Source organism: Oncorhynchus gorbuscha, linkage group LG10, assembly GCF_021184085.1.
Source record: "Oncorhynchus gorbuscha isolate QuinsamMale2020 ecotype Even-year linkage group LG10, OgorEven_v1.0, whole genome shotgun sequence".
In the NCBI taxonomy this organism is placed as follows: domain Eukaryota; kingdom Metazoa; phylum Chordata; class Actinopteri; order Salmoniformes; family Salmonidae; genus Oncorhynchus; species Oncorhynchus gorbuscha.
The window spans coordinates 2611819-2629069 of NC_060182.1; the positions used below are offsets into that span (position 1 = coordinate 2611819).

The following is a 17251-nucleotide window of genomic DNA, read 5'->3' on the forward strand; positions in this document are numbered from 1 at the left end:
GTTATTGTGTGCGAGTGGGGGGGACAGACAGACAGACAGACAGACAGACAGACAGACAGACAGACAGACAGACAGACAGACAGACAGATAAAGCAGATATTGTAGCAGGGCTTACATGTAGCAGGGTTGTTGTAATAGTAGATGTATTTACATGTAGCAGGGTTGTTGTAATAGTAGATGTATTTACATGGAGCAGGGTTGTTGTAATAGTAGATGTATTTACATGTAGCAGGGTTGTTGTAATAGTAGATGTATTTACATGTAGCAGGGTTGTTGTAATAGTAGATGTATTTACATGTAGCAGGGTTGTTGTAATAGTAGATGTATTTACATGTAGCAGGGTTGTTGTAATAGTAGATGTATTTACATGTAGCAGGGTTGTTGTAATAGTAGATGTATTTACATGGAGCAGGGTTGTTGTAATAGTAGATGTATTTACATGGAGCAGGGTTGTTGTAGATGTATTTACATGGAGCAGGGTTGTTGTAATAGTAGATGTATTTACATGGAGCAGGGTTGTTGTAGATGTATTTACATGTAGCAGGGTTGTTGTAATAGTAGATGTATTTACATGTAGCAGGGTTGTTGTAATAGTAGATGTATTTACATGTAGCAGGGTTGTTGTAATAGTAGATGTATTTACATGTAGCAGGGTTGTTGTAATAGTAGATGTATTTACATGGAGCAGGGTTGTTGTAATAGTAGATGTATTTACATGGAGCAGGGTTGTTGTAATAGTAGATGTATTTACATGGAGCAGGGTTGTTGTAGATGTATTTACATGTAGCAGGGTTGTTGTAATAGTAGATGTATTTACATGTAGCAGGGTTGTTGTAATAGTAGATGTATTTACATGTAGCAGGGTTGTTGTAATAGTAGATGTATTTACATGTAGCAGGGTTGTTGTAATAATAGATGTATTTACATGTAGCAGGGTTGTTGTAATAGTAGATGTATTTACATGGAGCAGGGTTGTTGTAATAGTAGATGTATTTACATGTAGCAGGGTTGTTGTAATAGTAGATGTATTTACATGTAGCAGGGTTGTTGTAATAGTAGATGTATTTACATGGAGCAGGGTTGTTGTAATAGTAGATGTATTTACATGGAGCAGGGTTGTTGTAATAGTAGATGTATTTACATGTAGCAGGGTTGTTGTAATAGTAGATGTATTTACATGTAGCAGGGTTGTTGTAATAGTAGATGTATTTACATGTAGCAGGGTTGTTGTAATAGTAGATGTATTTACATGTAGCAGGGTTGTTGTAATAGTAGATGTATTTACATGTAGCAGGGTTGTTGTAATGGTAGATGTATTTACATGTAGCAGGGTTGTTGTAATGGTAGATGTATTTACATGTAGCAGGGTTGTTGTAATAGTAGATGTATTTACATGTAGCAGGGTTGTTGTAATAGTAGATGTATTTACATGTAGCAGGGTTGTTGTAATAGTAGATGTATTTACATGTAGCAGGGTTGTTGTAATAGTAGATGTATTTACATGTAGTAGGGTTGTTGTAATAGTAGATGTATTTACATGTAGCAGGGTTGTTGTAATAGTAGATGTATTTACATGTAGCAGGGTTGTTGTAATAGTAGATGTATTTACATGTAGCAGGGTTGTTGTAATAGTAGATGTATTTACATGTAGCAGGGTTGTTGTAATAGTAGATGTATTTACATGTAGCAGGGTTGTTGTAATAGTAGATGTATTTACATGTAGCAGGGTTGTTGTAATAGTAGATGTATTTACATGTAGCAGGGTTGTTGTAATAGTAGATGTATTTACATGTAGCAGGGTTGTTGTAATAGTAGATGTATTTACATGTAGCAGGGTTGTTGTAATAGTAGATGTATTTACATGTAGCAGGGTTGTTGTAATAGTAGATGTATTTACATGTAGCAGGGTTGTTGTCCCACGTATGCAGTCAGGTCCTTCCTCTGTCCCGTTAGTAGCCGAGTCCCCTGGACTGTCAGGCTGGTGCCTCCTGATACAGGGCCCTTATCAGGGACAATAGCAGTCAACTGGGGGTCCTACACAGAGGGAGACATGTTTATACTGTAGTATCGAACCATAGCGGTCAGGCTGGTGCCTCCTGATACAGGGCCCTTATCAGGGACAATAGCAGTCAACTGGGGGTCCTACACAGAGGGAGACATGTTTATACTGTAGTATCGAACCATAGCGGTCAGGCTGGTGCCTCCTGATACAGGGCCCTTATCAGGGACAATAGCAGTCAACTGGGGGTCAGATTCACATGTGTTTAATGGTCACGTGTACAGGGTTCTAGGTGTGATTTCAGGGTACAGTGAAAATCTTAGGCTCCGAGCTCCAACAGGACTAAGTTAAATAAGTGGCTATTCAGCAGTCTGGTGGTCTGAGGGTAGAAACTATGGGCCGGTCTCTATGGGCCAGTCTCTATGGGCCAGTCTCTATGGGCCAGTCTCTATGGGCCAGTCTCTATGGGCCAGTCTCTATGGGCCAGTCTCTATGGGCCAGTCCCTATTGGCCAGTCCTTATGGGCCAGTCCCTATGGGCCAGTCCCTATGGGCCAGTCTCTATGGGCCAGTCTCTATGGGCCAGTCTCTATGGGCCAGTCTCTATGGGCCAGTCTCTATGGGCCAGTCTCTATGGGCCAGTCCCTATGGGCCAGTCCCTATGGGCCAGTCCTTATGGGCCAGTCCCTATTGGCCAGTCCTTATTGGCCAGTCCCTATGGGCCAGTCCTTATGGGCCAGTCCCTATGGGCCAGTCCCTATGGGCCAGTCCCTATGGGCCAGTCCCTATGGGCCAGTCTCTATGGGCCAGTCCCTATTGGCCAGTCCCTATGGGCCAGTCTCTATGGGCCAGTCCTTATTGGTCAGTCCTTATGGGCCAGTCCCTATGGGCCAGTCTCTATGGGCCAGTCTCTATGGGACAGTCTATATTGGCCAGTCCTTATGGGCCAGTCTCTATGGGCCAGTCTCTATGGGCCAGTCTCTATGGGCCAGTCCCTATGGGCCAGTCCTTATGGGCCAGTCCCTATTGGCCAGTCCTTATTGGCCAGTCCTTATTGGCCAGTCCTTATTGGGCAAGTCCCTATGGGCCAGTCCCTATGGGCCAGTCTCTATGGGCCAGTCCCTATTGGCCAGTCCCTATTGGCCAGTCCCTATTGGCCAGTCTCTATGGGACAGTCCCTATGGGACAGTCCCTATGGGCCAGTCTCTAGCTTCTAAAATGTGACATTTGGGTTTTCATAATCAGTGGTGGCCCGCCCCTGTGAAGGGACATGGGCTATAAAACCTTTCTAACACGCCCTCCTCTCCCTTCCTATCTAATCCCTTGACGACAACATAACTTCCTGTTCCGAGGACGTGAGGACGACGGTCCGATGTCAGAATGGTTCAGATAATAACTACAGAACATCAGCATGAGCTGTGGTTGCGAATGGTATGAACTTTGAACTCTTATTCACTAGAGAAGTGATACCTCCTCGCCGTTGAGTTAGCAACAGCTGCTGCAAACGAGGGAACAGACAGCCAATGACACCCAACGACGTTACTACAACGTATAATTGACCACCAGAGACATTCTTCAAAGGACAGATGACTCGGTTTGGCAACACGGTCTTCCATCTACCACCAACCTACTGAAGCGCAGCTCAGACTAAATATTTATTGCATTTTCCTTTTCCAAATAGGCGATAATTTAGAATGCTGAATTAATGCAGATACTGTATTTATGATAGCATGGCTGAATTAATGCATAAGATACTGTATTTATGATAGCACAGCTTCTTCCTTTGGTCCTCAGTCTTCCCACTCTTTCACTCAAACCCAGCCCCTTTTCTTTTGTGTAACAAGCTGTCATATGTGTTCCACCCGCCAGGGCCGTTTTCCTTTACGAAATTTGAGAAGGGGAGGGCAGAGAGGGGATGGCAGAGAGGGGAGGGCAGAGAGGGGATGGCAGAGAGGGGATGGCAGAGAGGGGAGGGCAGAGAGGGGAGGGCAGAAAGGGGAGGGCAGAAAGGGGAGGGCAGAAAGGGGAGGGCAGAGAAGGGGAGGGCAGAGAAGGGGATGGCAGAGAGGGGAGGGCAGAGAAGGGGAGGGCAGAAAGGGGAGGGCAGAGAGGGGAGGGCAGAGAGGGGAGGGCAGAAAGGGGAGGGCAGAAAGGGGAGGGCAGAGAGGGGAGGGCAGAAAGGGGAGGGCAGAGAGGGGAGGGCAGAGAGGGGAGGGCAGAGAGGGGAGGGCAGAAAGGGGAGGGCAGAAAGGGGAGGGCAGAAAGGGGAAGGCAGAGAGGGGAGGGCAGAAAGGGGAGGGCAGAGAGGGGAGGGCAGAGAGGGGAGGGCAGAGAGGGGAGGGCAGAAAGGGGAGGGCAGAAAGGGGAGGGCAGAAAGGGGAGGGCAGAAAGGGGAAGGCAGAGAGGGGAGGGCAGAAAGGGGAGGGCAGAGAGGGGATGGCAGAGAGGGGAGGGCAGAGAGGGGAGGGCAGAAAGGGGAGGGCAGAAAGGGGAGGGCAGAAAGGGGAGGGCAGAGAAGGGGAGGGCAGAGAAGGGGAGGGCAGAGAGGGGATGGCAGAGAGGGGAGGGCAGAGAAGGGGAGGGCAGAAAGGGGAGGGCAGAGAGGGGAGGGCAGAGAGGGGAGGGCAGAGAGGGGAGGGCAGAAAGGGGAGGGCAGAGAGGGGAGGGCAGAGAGGGGAGGGCAGAAAGGGGAGGGCAGAGAGGGGAGGGCAGAGAGGGGAGGGCAGAGAGGGGAGGGCAGAGAGGGGAGGGCAGAAAGGGGAGGGCAGAAAGGGGAGGGCAGAGAGGGGAGGGCAGAAAGGGGAGGGCAGAGAGGGGATGGCAGAGAGGGGAGGGCAGAGAGGGGAGGGCAGAAAGGGGAGGGCAGAAAGGGGAGGGCAGAGAGGGGAGGGCAGAGAGGGGAGGGCAGAAAGGGGCTGAATCTTTCACAGCCAGCGATGGTACTGGGCCTGAAATAATTGCTTTTTGTAATCTTTCAGAGCTAGAATCAGTTCTTTAAAATACATTTTCATCAGTTTCAAGCTAACCCTCCTAATGTCATATGATCCCACGTGGACTACAACAGTATCAGCTCCAGACATCTGTGGTAAAACGTTAGGAAGCAGCGTTGTAATGTCATGTACTCGCGCTCCAGGTTAGCACAGGGTTTTTGCCCCGTGAAGTGAGTGAGTGAGTATATGTGTGTGTTACATACCTGGTAGGTGAATATCTGCAGAGACTGTCCTGGTTCTGAGTCTCTCACGGAAACAATGACTGGTCCCTCTGTCTCCTGTTTACTGGGCTGGAGCTCACACACTATCCTGGAACACACACACACACACACACACACACACACACACACACACACACACACACACACACACACACACACACACACACACACACACACACACACACACACACACACACACACACACACACACACACACACACACACACACACACACACACACACACACACACTTGTAGACTGTTCATGTTCCAATTGACTCAAATAAAAAACATATATAACCGACTGGAACCTGTTTCCTGCAGTCTGAACGGTCAAATCTGATCCCTGGCTATGCACCTTGTGTCTGAACGGTCAAATCTGATTCCTGGCCATGCACCTTGTGTCTGAACGGTCAAATCTGATTCCTGGCCATGCACCTTGTGTCTGAACGGTCAAATCTGATCCCTGGCTATGCACCTTGTGTCTGAACGGTCAAATCTGATTCCTGGCCATGCACCTTGTGTCTGAACGGTCAAATCCGATCCCTGGCCATGCACCTTGTGTCTGAACGGTCAAATCTGATTCCTGGCCATGCACCTTGTGTCTGAACGGTCAAATCTGATCCCTGGCTATGCACCTTGTGTCTGAACGGTCAAATCTGATTCCTGGCCATGCACCTTGTGTCTGAACGGTCAAATCCGATCCCTGGCCATGCACCTTGTGTCTGAACGGTCAAATCTGATCCCTGGCCATGCACCTTGTGTCTGAACGGTCAAATCTGATTCCTGGCCATGCACCTTGTGTCTGAACGGTCAAATCTGATTCCTGGCCATGCACCTTGTGTCTGAACGGTCAAATCCGATCCCTGGCCATGCACCTTGTGTCTGAACGGTCAAATCTGATTCCTGGCCATGCACCTTGTGTCTGAACGGTCAAATCCGATCCCTGGCCATGCACCTTGTGTCTGAACGGTCAAATCTGATCCCTGGCCATGCACCTTGTGTCTGAACGGTCAAATCCGATCCCTGGCCATGCACCTTGTGTCTGAACGGTCAAATCTGATATTTGCCCTCAAGTGGTTTTTCGACCGTTATTTGACATTTTTCGACTGTTATTTGATATTTTTCGACCGTTATTTGATATTTTTCGAACGTTATTTGATATTTTTCGACTGTTATTTGATATATCTTATTGCTTGTTTGCTGCTCTGTAAGATATGATTATATACTCTGTTGACAACAACATTTGGTAGTTTGTTCATTATTTACAAACAAATGAGTGAAATGAGTGTTAAAATCTAAACAGCTGTCTAAATCAAATAAATTTTTATTTGTCACATACACATGGTTAGCAGATGTTAATGGTCACATGGTTAGCAGATGTTAATGGTCACATGGTTAGCAGATGTTAATGGTCACATGGTTAGCAGATGTTAATGGTCACATGGTTAGCAGATGTTAATGGTCACATGGTTAGCAGATGTTAATGCGAGTGTAGCGAAATGCTTGTGCTTCTAGTTCCGACAATGCAGTGATAACCAACAAGTAATCTAACTAACAATTCCAAAACTACTGTCTTATACACAGTGTAAGGGGATAAGGAACATGTACATAAGGATATATGAATGAGTGATGGTACAGAGCAGCATACAGTAGATGGTATCGAGTACAGTATATACATATGAGATGAGTGTGTAGACAAAGTAAACAAAGTGGCATAGTTAAAGTGGCTAGTGATACATGTATTACATAAGGATGCAGTCGATGTTGTAGAGTACAGTATATACATATGCATATGAGATGAATAATGTAGGGTAAGTAACATATAAGGTAGCATTGTTTAAAGTGGCTAGTGATATATTTACATCATTTCCATCAATTCCCATTATTAAAGTGGCTGGAGTTGGGTCTGTGTCAATGACAGTGTGTTGGCAGCAGCCACTCAATGTTAGTGGTGGCTGTTTAACAGTCTGATGGCCTTGAGATAGAAGCTGTTTTTCAGTCTCTCGGTCCCAGCTTTGATGCACCTGTACTGACCTCGCCTTATGGATGATAGCGGGGTGAACAGGCAGTGGCTCGGGTGGTTGATGTCCTTGATGATCTTTATGACCTTCCTGTAACATCGGGTGGTGTAGGTGTCCTGGAGGGCAGGTAGTTTGCCCCTGGTGATGCGTTGTGCAGACCTCACTACCCTCTGGAGAGCCTTACGGTTGAGGGCGGAGCAGTTGCCGTACCAGGCGGTGATACAGCCCGCCAGGATGCTCTCGATTGTGCATCTGTAGAAGTTTTGTGAGTGCTTTTGGTGACAAGCCAAATTTCTTCAGCCTCCTGAGGTTGAAGAGGCGCTGCTGCGCCTTCTTCACAACGCTGTCAGTGTGAGTGGACCAATTCAGTTTGTCTGTGATGTGTATGCCGAGGAACTTAAAACTAGCTACCCTCTCCACTACTGTTCCATCGATGTGGATAGGGGGTTGTTCCCTCTGCTGTTTCCTGAAGTCCACAATCATCTCCTTAGTTTTGTTGACGTTGAGTGTGAGGTTATTTTCCTGACACCACACTCCGAGGGCCCTCACCTCCTCCCTGTAGGCCGTCTCGTCGTTGTTGGTAAGTAAGCCTACCACTGTTGTGTCGTCCGCAAACTTGATGATTGAGTTGGAGGCGTGCGTGGCCACGCAGTCGTGGGTGAACAGGGAGTACAGGAGAGGGCTCAGAACGCACCCTTGTGGGGCCCCCGTGTTGAGGATCAGCGGGGAGGAGATGTTGCCTACCCTCACCACCTGGGGGCGGCCCGTCAGGAAGTCCAGTACTCAGTTGCACAGGGCGGGTTCGAGACCCAGGGTCTCGAGCTTGAGGTCGAGCTTGGAGTGTACTATGGTGTTGAATGCCGAGCTGTAGTCGATGAACAGCATTCTCACATAGGTATTCCTCTTGTCCAGGTGGGTTAGGGCAGTGTGCAGTGTGGTTGAGATTGCATCGTCTGTGGACCTATTTGGGCGGTAAGCAAATTGGAGTTGGTCCGAAAGGAGGGCGGGGCAGGGCCTTATATGCGTCGCGGAAATTATAGTAACAATGATCCAAGGTTTTACCACCCCTGGTTGCGCAATCGATATGCTGATAAAATTTAGGGAGTCTTGTTTTCAGATTAGCTTTGTTAAAATCCCCAGCTACAATGAATGCAGCCTCAGGATAAATGGTTTCCAGTTTGCAAAGAGTTAAATAAAGTTCGTTCAGAGCCATCGATGTGTCTGCTTGGGGGGGGATATATATACGGCTGTGATTATAATCGAAGAGAATTCTCTTGGTAGATAATGCGGTCGACATTTGATTGTGAGGAAATCTAAGTCAGGTGAACAGAAGGACTTGAGTTCCTGTATGTTTCTTTCATCACACCACGTCTTGTTAGTCATGAGGCATACGCCCCCGCCCCTCTTCTTACCAGAAAGATGTTTGTTTCTGTCTGCGCGATGCGTGGAGAAACCCGTTGGCTGCACCGCCCCGGATTGCGTCTCTCCAGTGAGCCATGTTTCCGTGAAGCAGAGAACGTTACAGTCTCTGATGTCCCTCTGGAATGCTACCCTTGCTCGGATTTCATCAACCTTGTTGTCAAGAGACTGGACATTGGCAAGAAGAATGCTAGGGAGTGGTGCTCGATGTGCCCGTGTCCGGAGTCTGACCAGAAGACCGCTACGGTTCCCTCTTTTACGAAGTCGTTTTTTGGGGTCGCTGCATGGAATCAATTCCGTTGACCTGTTTGTAAGGCAGAACACAGGATCCGCGTCGCGGAAAACATATTCTTGGTCGTACTGATGGTGAGTTGACGCTGATCTTATATTCAGTAGTTCTTCTCGACTGTATGTAATGAAACCTAAGATGACCTGGGGTACTAATGTAAGAAATAACACGTAAAAAAACAAAAAACTGCATAGTTTCCTAGGAACGCGAAGCGAGGCGGCCATCTCTGTCGGCGCCGGATTCAGCTAGTCGACTGCTAGTCGACTGTTGTGGCTAGCCAGCTGGTCGACTGTTGTGGCTAGCCTGCTAGTCGACTGTTGTGGCTAGCCTGCTAGTCGACTGTTGTGGCTAGCCTGCTAGTCGACTGTTGTGGCTAGCCTGCTAGTCGACTGTTGTGGCTAGCCTGCTAGTCGACTGTTGTGGCTAGCCTGCTAGTCGACTGTTGTGGCTAACATGCTAGTCAAATCAAATCAAATGTATTTTGTTGTGGCTAGCCTGCTAGTCAAATCAAATCAAATATTTTGTTGTGTCTAGCGAGGCAGGCAGGCAGGCAGGCAGGCAGGCAGGCAGGCAGGCAGGCAGGCAGGCAGGCAGGCAGGCAGGCACAGACACAGACACAGACAGAGACAGAGGCAGAGGCAGAGGCAGACATAGTGGAATTACCTGGTAGAGATGAGGTATCCATGGGACTGAGGCAGGCAGCTGACCCCAGCTACAGTCACTCCTCCCTGGATGTCCTGGTACTGCATCCCCAGGTTGGACCCACGGATGGTGATCAGAACACCTCCCTCCACCGGACCAGTCACTGGCTGGATCTGACAGGGACAAAACGGGACAGAACAGGACAGACCAGGAGAGGACAGACCAGGAGAGGACAGACCAGGAGAGGACAAGACAGGACAAGAGAGGACAGAACAAGAGAGAACAAGACAGGAGAGGACAGAACAAGACAGGAGAGGACAGAACAGGAGAAGAGAGAACAGAACAGGAGAGGACAGAACAGGAGAGGACAGAACAGGAGAGGACAGAACAGGAGAAGAGAGGACAGAACAGGAGAGGACAGAACAGGAGAAGAGAGAACAGAACAGGAGAAGAGAGAACAGAACAGGAGAAGAGAGATGACAGAACAGGAGAAGAGAGAGGACAGAACAGGAGAGAACAGAACAGGAGAAGAGAGGACAGAACAGGAGAAGAGAGATGACAGAACAGGAGAAGAGAGATGACAGAACAGGAGAAGAGAGATGACAGAACAGGAGAAGAGAGAGGACAGAACAGGAGAGGACAGAACAGGAGAAGAGAGAGGACAGAACAGGAGAAGAGAGATGACAGAACAGGAGAAGAGAGATGACAGAACAGGAGAAGAGAGATGACAGAACAGGAGAAGAGAGGACAGAACAGGAGAAGAGAGAGGACAGAACAGGAGAAGAGAGAGGACAGAACAGGAGAAGAGAGAGGACAGAACAGAGAGGACAGAACAGAGAGGACAGAACAGAGAGGACAAAATAGGAGAGGACAGAACAGGAGAAGAGAGAACAGAACAGGAGAAGAGAAGACAGAACAGGAGAAGAGAGAACAGAACAGAAGAAGAGAGAACAGGAGAAGAGAAGACAGGAGGAGAACAGAACAGGTGAGAACAGAGAGAACAGAACATGGAGAACAGAACAGGAGAAGAGAGAACAGCACAGGAGAGAACAGAGAGAACAGAACAGAGAGAACAGAACAGAGAGGACAGAGAGAACAGAACAGGAGAGAACAGAGAGAACAGAACAGAGAGAACAGAACAGGAGAGAGCAGAGAGAACAGAACAGAGAGAACAGAACAGGAGAGAACAGAACAGTAGAAGAGAGAACAGAACAGGAGAAGAGAGAACAGAACAGGAGAAGAGAGAACAGAACAGGAGAAGAGAGAACAGAACAGGAGAGGACAGAACAGAGAGGAGAGAACAGAGAGAACAGAACAGAGAGAACATAACAGGAGAAGAGAGAACAGAACAGGAGAAGAGAGAACAGAACAGGAGAAGAGAGAACAGAACAGGAGAAGAGAGAACAGAACAGGAGAGGACAGAACAGAGAGGAGAGAACAGAGAGAACAGAACAGAGAGAACATAACAGGAGAAGAGAGAACAGAACAGGAGAAGAGAGGACAGAACAGAGAGGACAGAGAGAACAGAACAGGAGAGAACAGAGAGAACAGAACAGAGAGGACAGAACAGGAGAGAACAGAACAGAGAGAACAGAACAGGAGAGGACAGAGAGAACAGAACAGAACAGGAGAGAGCAGAGAGAACAGAACAGAGAGAACAGAACAGAACAGGAGAGGACAGAACAGAGAGGAGAGAACAGAGAGGAGAGAACAGAGAGGAGAGAACAGAGAGGACAGAACAGAGAGGACAGAACAGGAGAAGAGAGAACAGAACAGGAGAAGAGAGGACAGAACAGAGAGAACAGAACAGGAGAGGACAGAACAGAGAGAACAGAACAGGAGAGAGCAGAGAGAACAGAACAGAACAGGAGAGAGCAGAGAGAACAGAACAGAACAGGAGAGAGCAGAGAGAACAGAACAGAACAGGAGAGAGCAGAGAGAACAGAACAGAACAGGAGAGAGCAGAGAGAACAGAACAGGAGAAGAGAGAACAGAACAGAGAGGACAGAACAGAGAGGACAGAACAGAGAGGACAGAACAGAGAGGACAGAACAGGAGAAGAGAGAACAGAACAGAGAGGACAGAACAGGAGAAGAGAGAACAGAACAGAGAGGACAGAACAGAGAGGACAGAACAGAGAGGACAGAACAGGAGAAGAGAGAACAGAACAGAGAGGACAGAACAGGAGAAGAGAGAACAGAACAGAGAGGACAGAACAGAGAGGACAGAACAGGAGAAGAGAGAACAGAACAGAGAGGACAGAACAGGAGAAGAGAGAACAGAACAGAGAGGACAGAACAGGAGAAGAGAGAACAGAACAGAGAGAACAGAACAGAGAGGACAGAACAGGAGAGGACAGAACAGGAGAAGAGAGGACAGAACAGGAGAAGAGAGAGGACAGAACAGAGAGGACAGAACAGGAGAAGAGAGAGGACAGAACAGAGAGGACAGAACAGAGAGGACAGAACAGAGAGGACAGAACAGAAGAGAGAACAGAGAGGACAGAACAGGAGAGAGAGAACAGAACAGGAACAGAACAGAGAGGACAGAACAGGAGAAGAGAGAGGACAGAACAGAGGACAGAACAGGAGAAGAGAGAACAGAACAGAGAGAACAGAGGACAGAACAGGAGAAGAGAGGAACAGAACAGGAGAAAGAGAGGACAGAACAGAGAGGACAGAACAGGAGAAGAGAGAACAGAACAGAGAGGACAGAACAGGAGAAGAGAACAGAACAGAGAGAACAGAACAGAGAGGACAGAACAGGAGAAGAGAGGACAGAACAGAGAGAACAGGAGAAGAGAGAGGACAGAACAGGAGAGGACAGAACAGGAGAAGAGAGAGGACAGAACAGGAGAAGAGAGATGACAGAACAGGAGAAGAGAGGACAGAACAGAGAGAAGAGAGAGAACAGAACAGGAGAAGAGAGATGACAGAACAGGAGAAGAGAGAGGACAGAACAGGAGAAGAGAGATGACAGAACAGGAGAAGAGAGAGGACAGAACAGGAGAAGAGAGATGACAGAACAGGAGAAGAGAGATGACAGAACAGGAGAAGAGAGATGACAGAACAGAGAGGACAGAACAGAGAGGACAGAACAGAGAGGACAGAACAGGAGAAGAGAGAACAGAACAGAGAGGACAGAACAGGAGAAGAGAGAACAGAACAGAGAGGACAGAACAGAGAGGACAGAACAGGAGAAGAGAGAACAGAACAGAGAGGACAGAACAGGAGAAGAGAGAACAGAACAGAGAGGACAGAACAGGAGAAGAGAGAACAGAACAGAGAGAACAGAACAGAGAGGACAGAACAGGAGAGGACAGAACAGGAGAAGAGAGGACAGAACAGGAGAAGAGAGAGGACAGAACAGAGAGGACAGAACAGGAGAAGAGAGAGGACAGAACAGGAGAAGAGAGGACAGAACAGGAGAAGAGAGAGGACAGAACAGAGAGGACAGAACAGGAGAAGAGAGAACAGAACAGAGAGGACAGAACAGGAGAAGAGAGAACAGAACAGAGAGAACAGAACAGAGAGGACAGAACAGGAGAAGAGAGAGGACAGAACAGGAGAAGAGAGGACAGAACAGGAGAAGAGAGAACAGAACAGAGAGAACAGAACAGAGAGGACAGAACAGGAGAAGAGAGGACAGAACAGAGAGAACAGGAGAAGAGAGAGGACAGAACAGGAGAGGACAGAACAGGAGAAGAGAGAACAGAACAGAGAGGACAGAACAGGAGAAGAGAGAACAGAACAGAGAGAACAGAACAGAGAGGACAGAACAGGAGAAGAGAGGACAGAACAGAGAGAACAGGAGAAGAGAGAGGACAGAACAGGAGAGGACAGAACAGGAGAAGAGAGAGGACAGAACAGGAGAAGAGAGATGACAGAACAGGAGAAGAGAGGACAGAACAGAGAGAAGAGAGAGAACAGAACAGGAGAAGAGAGATGACAGAACAGGAGAAGAGAGAGGACAGAACAGGAGAAGAGAGATGACAGAACAGGAGAAGAGAGAGGACAGAACAGGAGAAGAGAGATGACAGAACAGGAGAAGAGAGATGACAGAACAGGAGAAGAGAGATGACAGAACAGAGAGAAGAGAGGACAGAACAGGAGAAGAGAGAACAGAACAGGAGAAGAGAAGACAGAACAGGAGAAGAGAGAACAGAACAGAAGAAGAGAGAACAGGAGAAGAGAAGACAGGAGGAGAACAGAACAGGTGAGAACAGAGAGAACAGAACATGGAGAACAGAACAGGAGAAGAGAGAACAGCACAGGAGAGAACAGAGAGAACAGAACAGAGAGAACAGAACAGAGAGGACAGAGAGAACAGAACAGGAGAGAACAGAGAGAACAGAACAGAGAGAACAGAACAGGAGAGAGCAGAGAGAACAGAACAGAGAGAACAGAACAGGAGAGAACAGAACAGTAGAAGAGAGAACAGAACAGGAGAAGAGAGAACAGAACAGGAGAAGAGAGAACAGAACAGGAGAAGAGAGAACAGAACAGGAGAGGACAGAACAGAGAGGAGAGAACAGAGAGAACAGAACAGAGAGAACATAACAGGAGAAGAGAGAACAGAACAGGAGAAGAGAGGACAGAACAGGAGAGAACAGAGAGAACAGAACAGAGAGGACAGAACAGGAGAGAACAGAACAGAGAGAACAGAACAGGAGAGGACAGAGAGAACAGAACAGAACAGGAGAGAGCAGAGAGAACAGAACAGAGAGAACAGAACAGAACAGGAGAGGACAGAACAGAGAGGAGAGAACAGAGAGGAGAGAACAGAGAGGACAGAACAGAGAGGACAGAACAGGAGAAGAGAGAACAGAACAGGAGAAGAGAGGACAGAACAGAGAGAACAGAACAGGAGAGACAGAACAGAACAGAACAGAGAGAGCAGAGAGAACAGAACAGAACAGGAGAGAGCAGAGAGAACAGAACAGAACAGGAGAACAGAGAACAGAACAGAACAGGAGAGAGCAGAGAGAACAGAACAGGAGAAGAGAGAACAGAACAGAGAGGACAGAACAGAGAGGACAGAACAGGAGAAAGAGAACAGAACAGGAGAAGAGAGAACAGAACAGAGAGGACAGAACAGAGAGGACAGAACAGGAGAAGAGAGAACAGGAGAAGAGAGGACAGAACAGAGAGGACAGAACAGGAGAAGAGAGAACAGAACAGAGAGGACAGAACAGAGAGGACAGAACAGGAGAAGAGAGAACAGAACAGAGAGGACAGAACAGGAGAAGAGAGAACAGAACAGAGAGGACAGAACAGGAGAAGAGAGAACAGAACAGAGAGGACAGAACAGGAGAAGAGAGAACAGAACAGGAGAAGAGAGGACAGAACAGAGAGGACAGAACAGGAGAAGAGAGAGGACAGAACAGGAGAAGAGAGAACAGAACAGAGAGGACAGAACAGGAGAGGACAGAACAGGAGAAGAGAGGACAGAACAGGAGAAGAGAGAGGACAGAACAGAGAGGACAGAACAGGAGAAGAGAGAGGACAGAACAGGAGAAGAGAGGACAGAACAGGAGAAGAGAGAACAGAACAGAGAGGACAGAACAGGAGAAGAGAGAACAGAACAGAGAGAACAGAACAGAGAGGACAGAACAGGAGAAGAGAGAGGACAGAACAGGAGAAGAGAGGACAGAACAGGAGAAGAGAGAACAGAACAGAGAGGACAGAACAGGAGAAGAGAGAACAGAACAGAGAGAACAGAACAGAGAGGACAGAACAGAGAGGACAGAACAGGAGAAGAGAGGACAGAACAGGAGAAGAGAGAGGACAGAACAGAGAGGACAGAACAGGAGAAGAGAGAGGACAGAACAGAGAGAGAGGACAGAACAGGAGAAGAGAGAGGACAGAACAGAGAGGACAGAACAGGAGAGAGAGAACAGAACAGAGAGGACAGAACAGGAGAAGAGAGAACAGAACAGAGAACAGAACAGAGAGGACAGAACAGAGGACAGAACAGGAGAAGAGAGGACAGAACAGGAGAAGAGAGAACAGAACAGAGAGAACAGAACAGAGAGGACAGAACAGGAGAAGAGAGGACAGAACAGAACAGGAGAAGAGAGAGGACAGAACAGGAGAGGACAGAACAGGAGAAGAGAGAACAGAACAGAGAGGACAGAACAGGAGAAGAGAGAACAGAACAGAGAGAACAGAACAGAGAGGACAGAACAGGAGAAGAGAGGACAGAACAGAGAGAACAGGAGAAGAGAGAGGACAGAACAGGAGAGGACAGAACAGGAGAAGAGAGAGGACAGAACAGGAGAAGAGAGATGACAGAACAGGAGAAGAGAGGACAGAACAGAGAGAAGAGAGAGAACAGAACAGGAGAAGAGAGATGACAGAACAGGAGAAGAGAGAGGACAGAACAGGAGAAGAGAGATGACAGAACAGGAGAAGAGAGAGGACAGAACAGGAGAAGAGAGATGACAGAACAGAGATGACAGAACAGGAGAAGAGAGATGACAGAACAGGAGGACAGAACAGAGAGGACAGAACAGAGAGGACAGAACAGGAGAAGAGAGAACAGAACAGAGAGGACAGAACAGGAGAAGAGAGAACAGAACAGAGAGGACAGAGAGGACAGAACAGGAGAAGAGAGAACAGAACAGAGAGGACAGAACAGGAGAAGAGAGAACAGAACAGAGAGGACAGAACAGGAGAAGAGAGAGGACAGAACAGAGAGAACAGAACAGAGAGGACAGAACAGAGAGGACAGAACAGGAGAAGAGAGGACAGAACAGGAGAAGAGAGGACAGAACAGAGAGGACAGAACAGGAGAAGAGAGAGGACAGAACAGGAGAAGAGAGGACAGAACAGGAGAAGAGAGAGGACAGAACAGAGAGGACAGAACAGGAGAAGAGAGAACAGAACAGAGAGGACAGAACAGGAGAAGAGAGAACAGAACAGAGAGAACAGAACAGAGAGGACAGAACAGGAGAAGAGAGAGGACAGAACAGGAGAAGAGAGGACAGAACAGGAGAAGAGAGAACAGAACAGAGAGAACAGAACAGAGAGGACAGAACAGGAGAAGAGAGGACAGAACAGAGAGAACAGGAGAAGAGAGGACAGAACAGAACAGAACAGGAGAAGAGAGAACAGAACAGAGAGGACAGAACAGGAGAAGAGAGAACAGAACAGAGAGAACAGAACAGAGAGGACAGAACAGGAGAAGAGAGGACAGAACAGAGAGAACAGGAGAAGAGAGAGGACAGAACAGGAGAGGACAGAACAGGAGAAGAGAGAGGACAGAACAGGAGAAGAGAGATGACAGAACAGGAGAAGAGAGGACAGAACAGAGAGAAGAGAGAGAACAGAACAGGAGAAGAGAGATGACAGAACAGGAGAAGAGAGAGGACAGAACAGGAGAAGAGAGATGACAGAACAGGAGAAGAGAGAGGACAGAACAGATGACAGAACAGGAGAAGAGAGATGACAGAACAGGAGAAGAGAGATGACAGAACAGAGAGAAGAGAGGACAGAACAGGAGAAGAGAGAACAGAACAGGAGAAGAGAAGACAGAACAGGAGAAGAGAGAACAGAACAGAAGAAGAGAGAACAGGAGAAGAGAAGACAGGAGGAGAACAGAACAGGTGAGAACAGAGAGAACAGAACATGGAGAACAGAACAGGAGAAGAGAGAACAGCACAGGAGAG

The 17251-nt window shown here is 47.9% G+C and overlaps 1 protein-coding gene across 1 annotated transcript in view; it reads right to left on the reverse strand.

Annotated features, from left to right (window-relative positions):
• LOC124045389 (plexin-B3-like) overlaps positions 1-17251 on the reverse strand; it is a 623492-nt gene that overhangs the window by 547579 nt on the left and 58662 nt on the right. Inside the window, exons 14-16 of the mRNA XM_046364685.1 lie at positions 9604-9755; positions 5192-5297; positions 1898-2034 (exon numbers count right to left, since the gene is read on the reverse strand). Coding sequence (XP_046220641.1) covers positions 1898-2034; positions 5192-5297; positions 9604-9755 — 395 coding nt within the window. The remainder of the gene's footprint in view (positions 1-1897; positions 2035-5191; positions 5298-9603; positions 9756-17251) is intronic.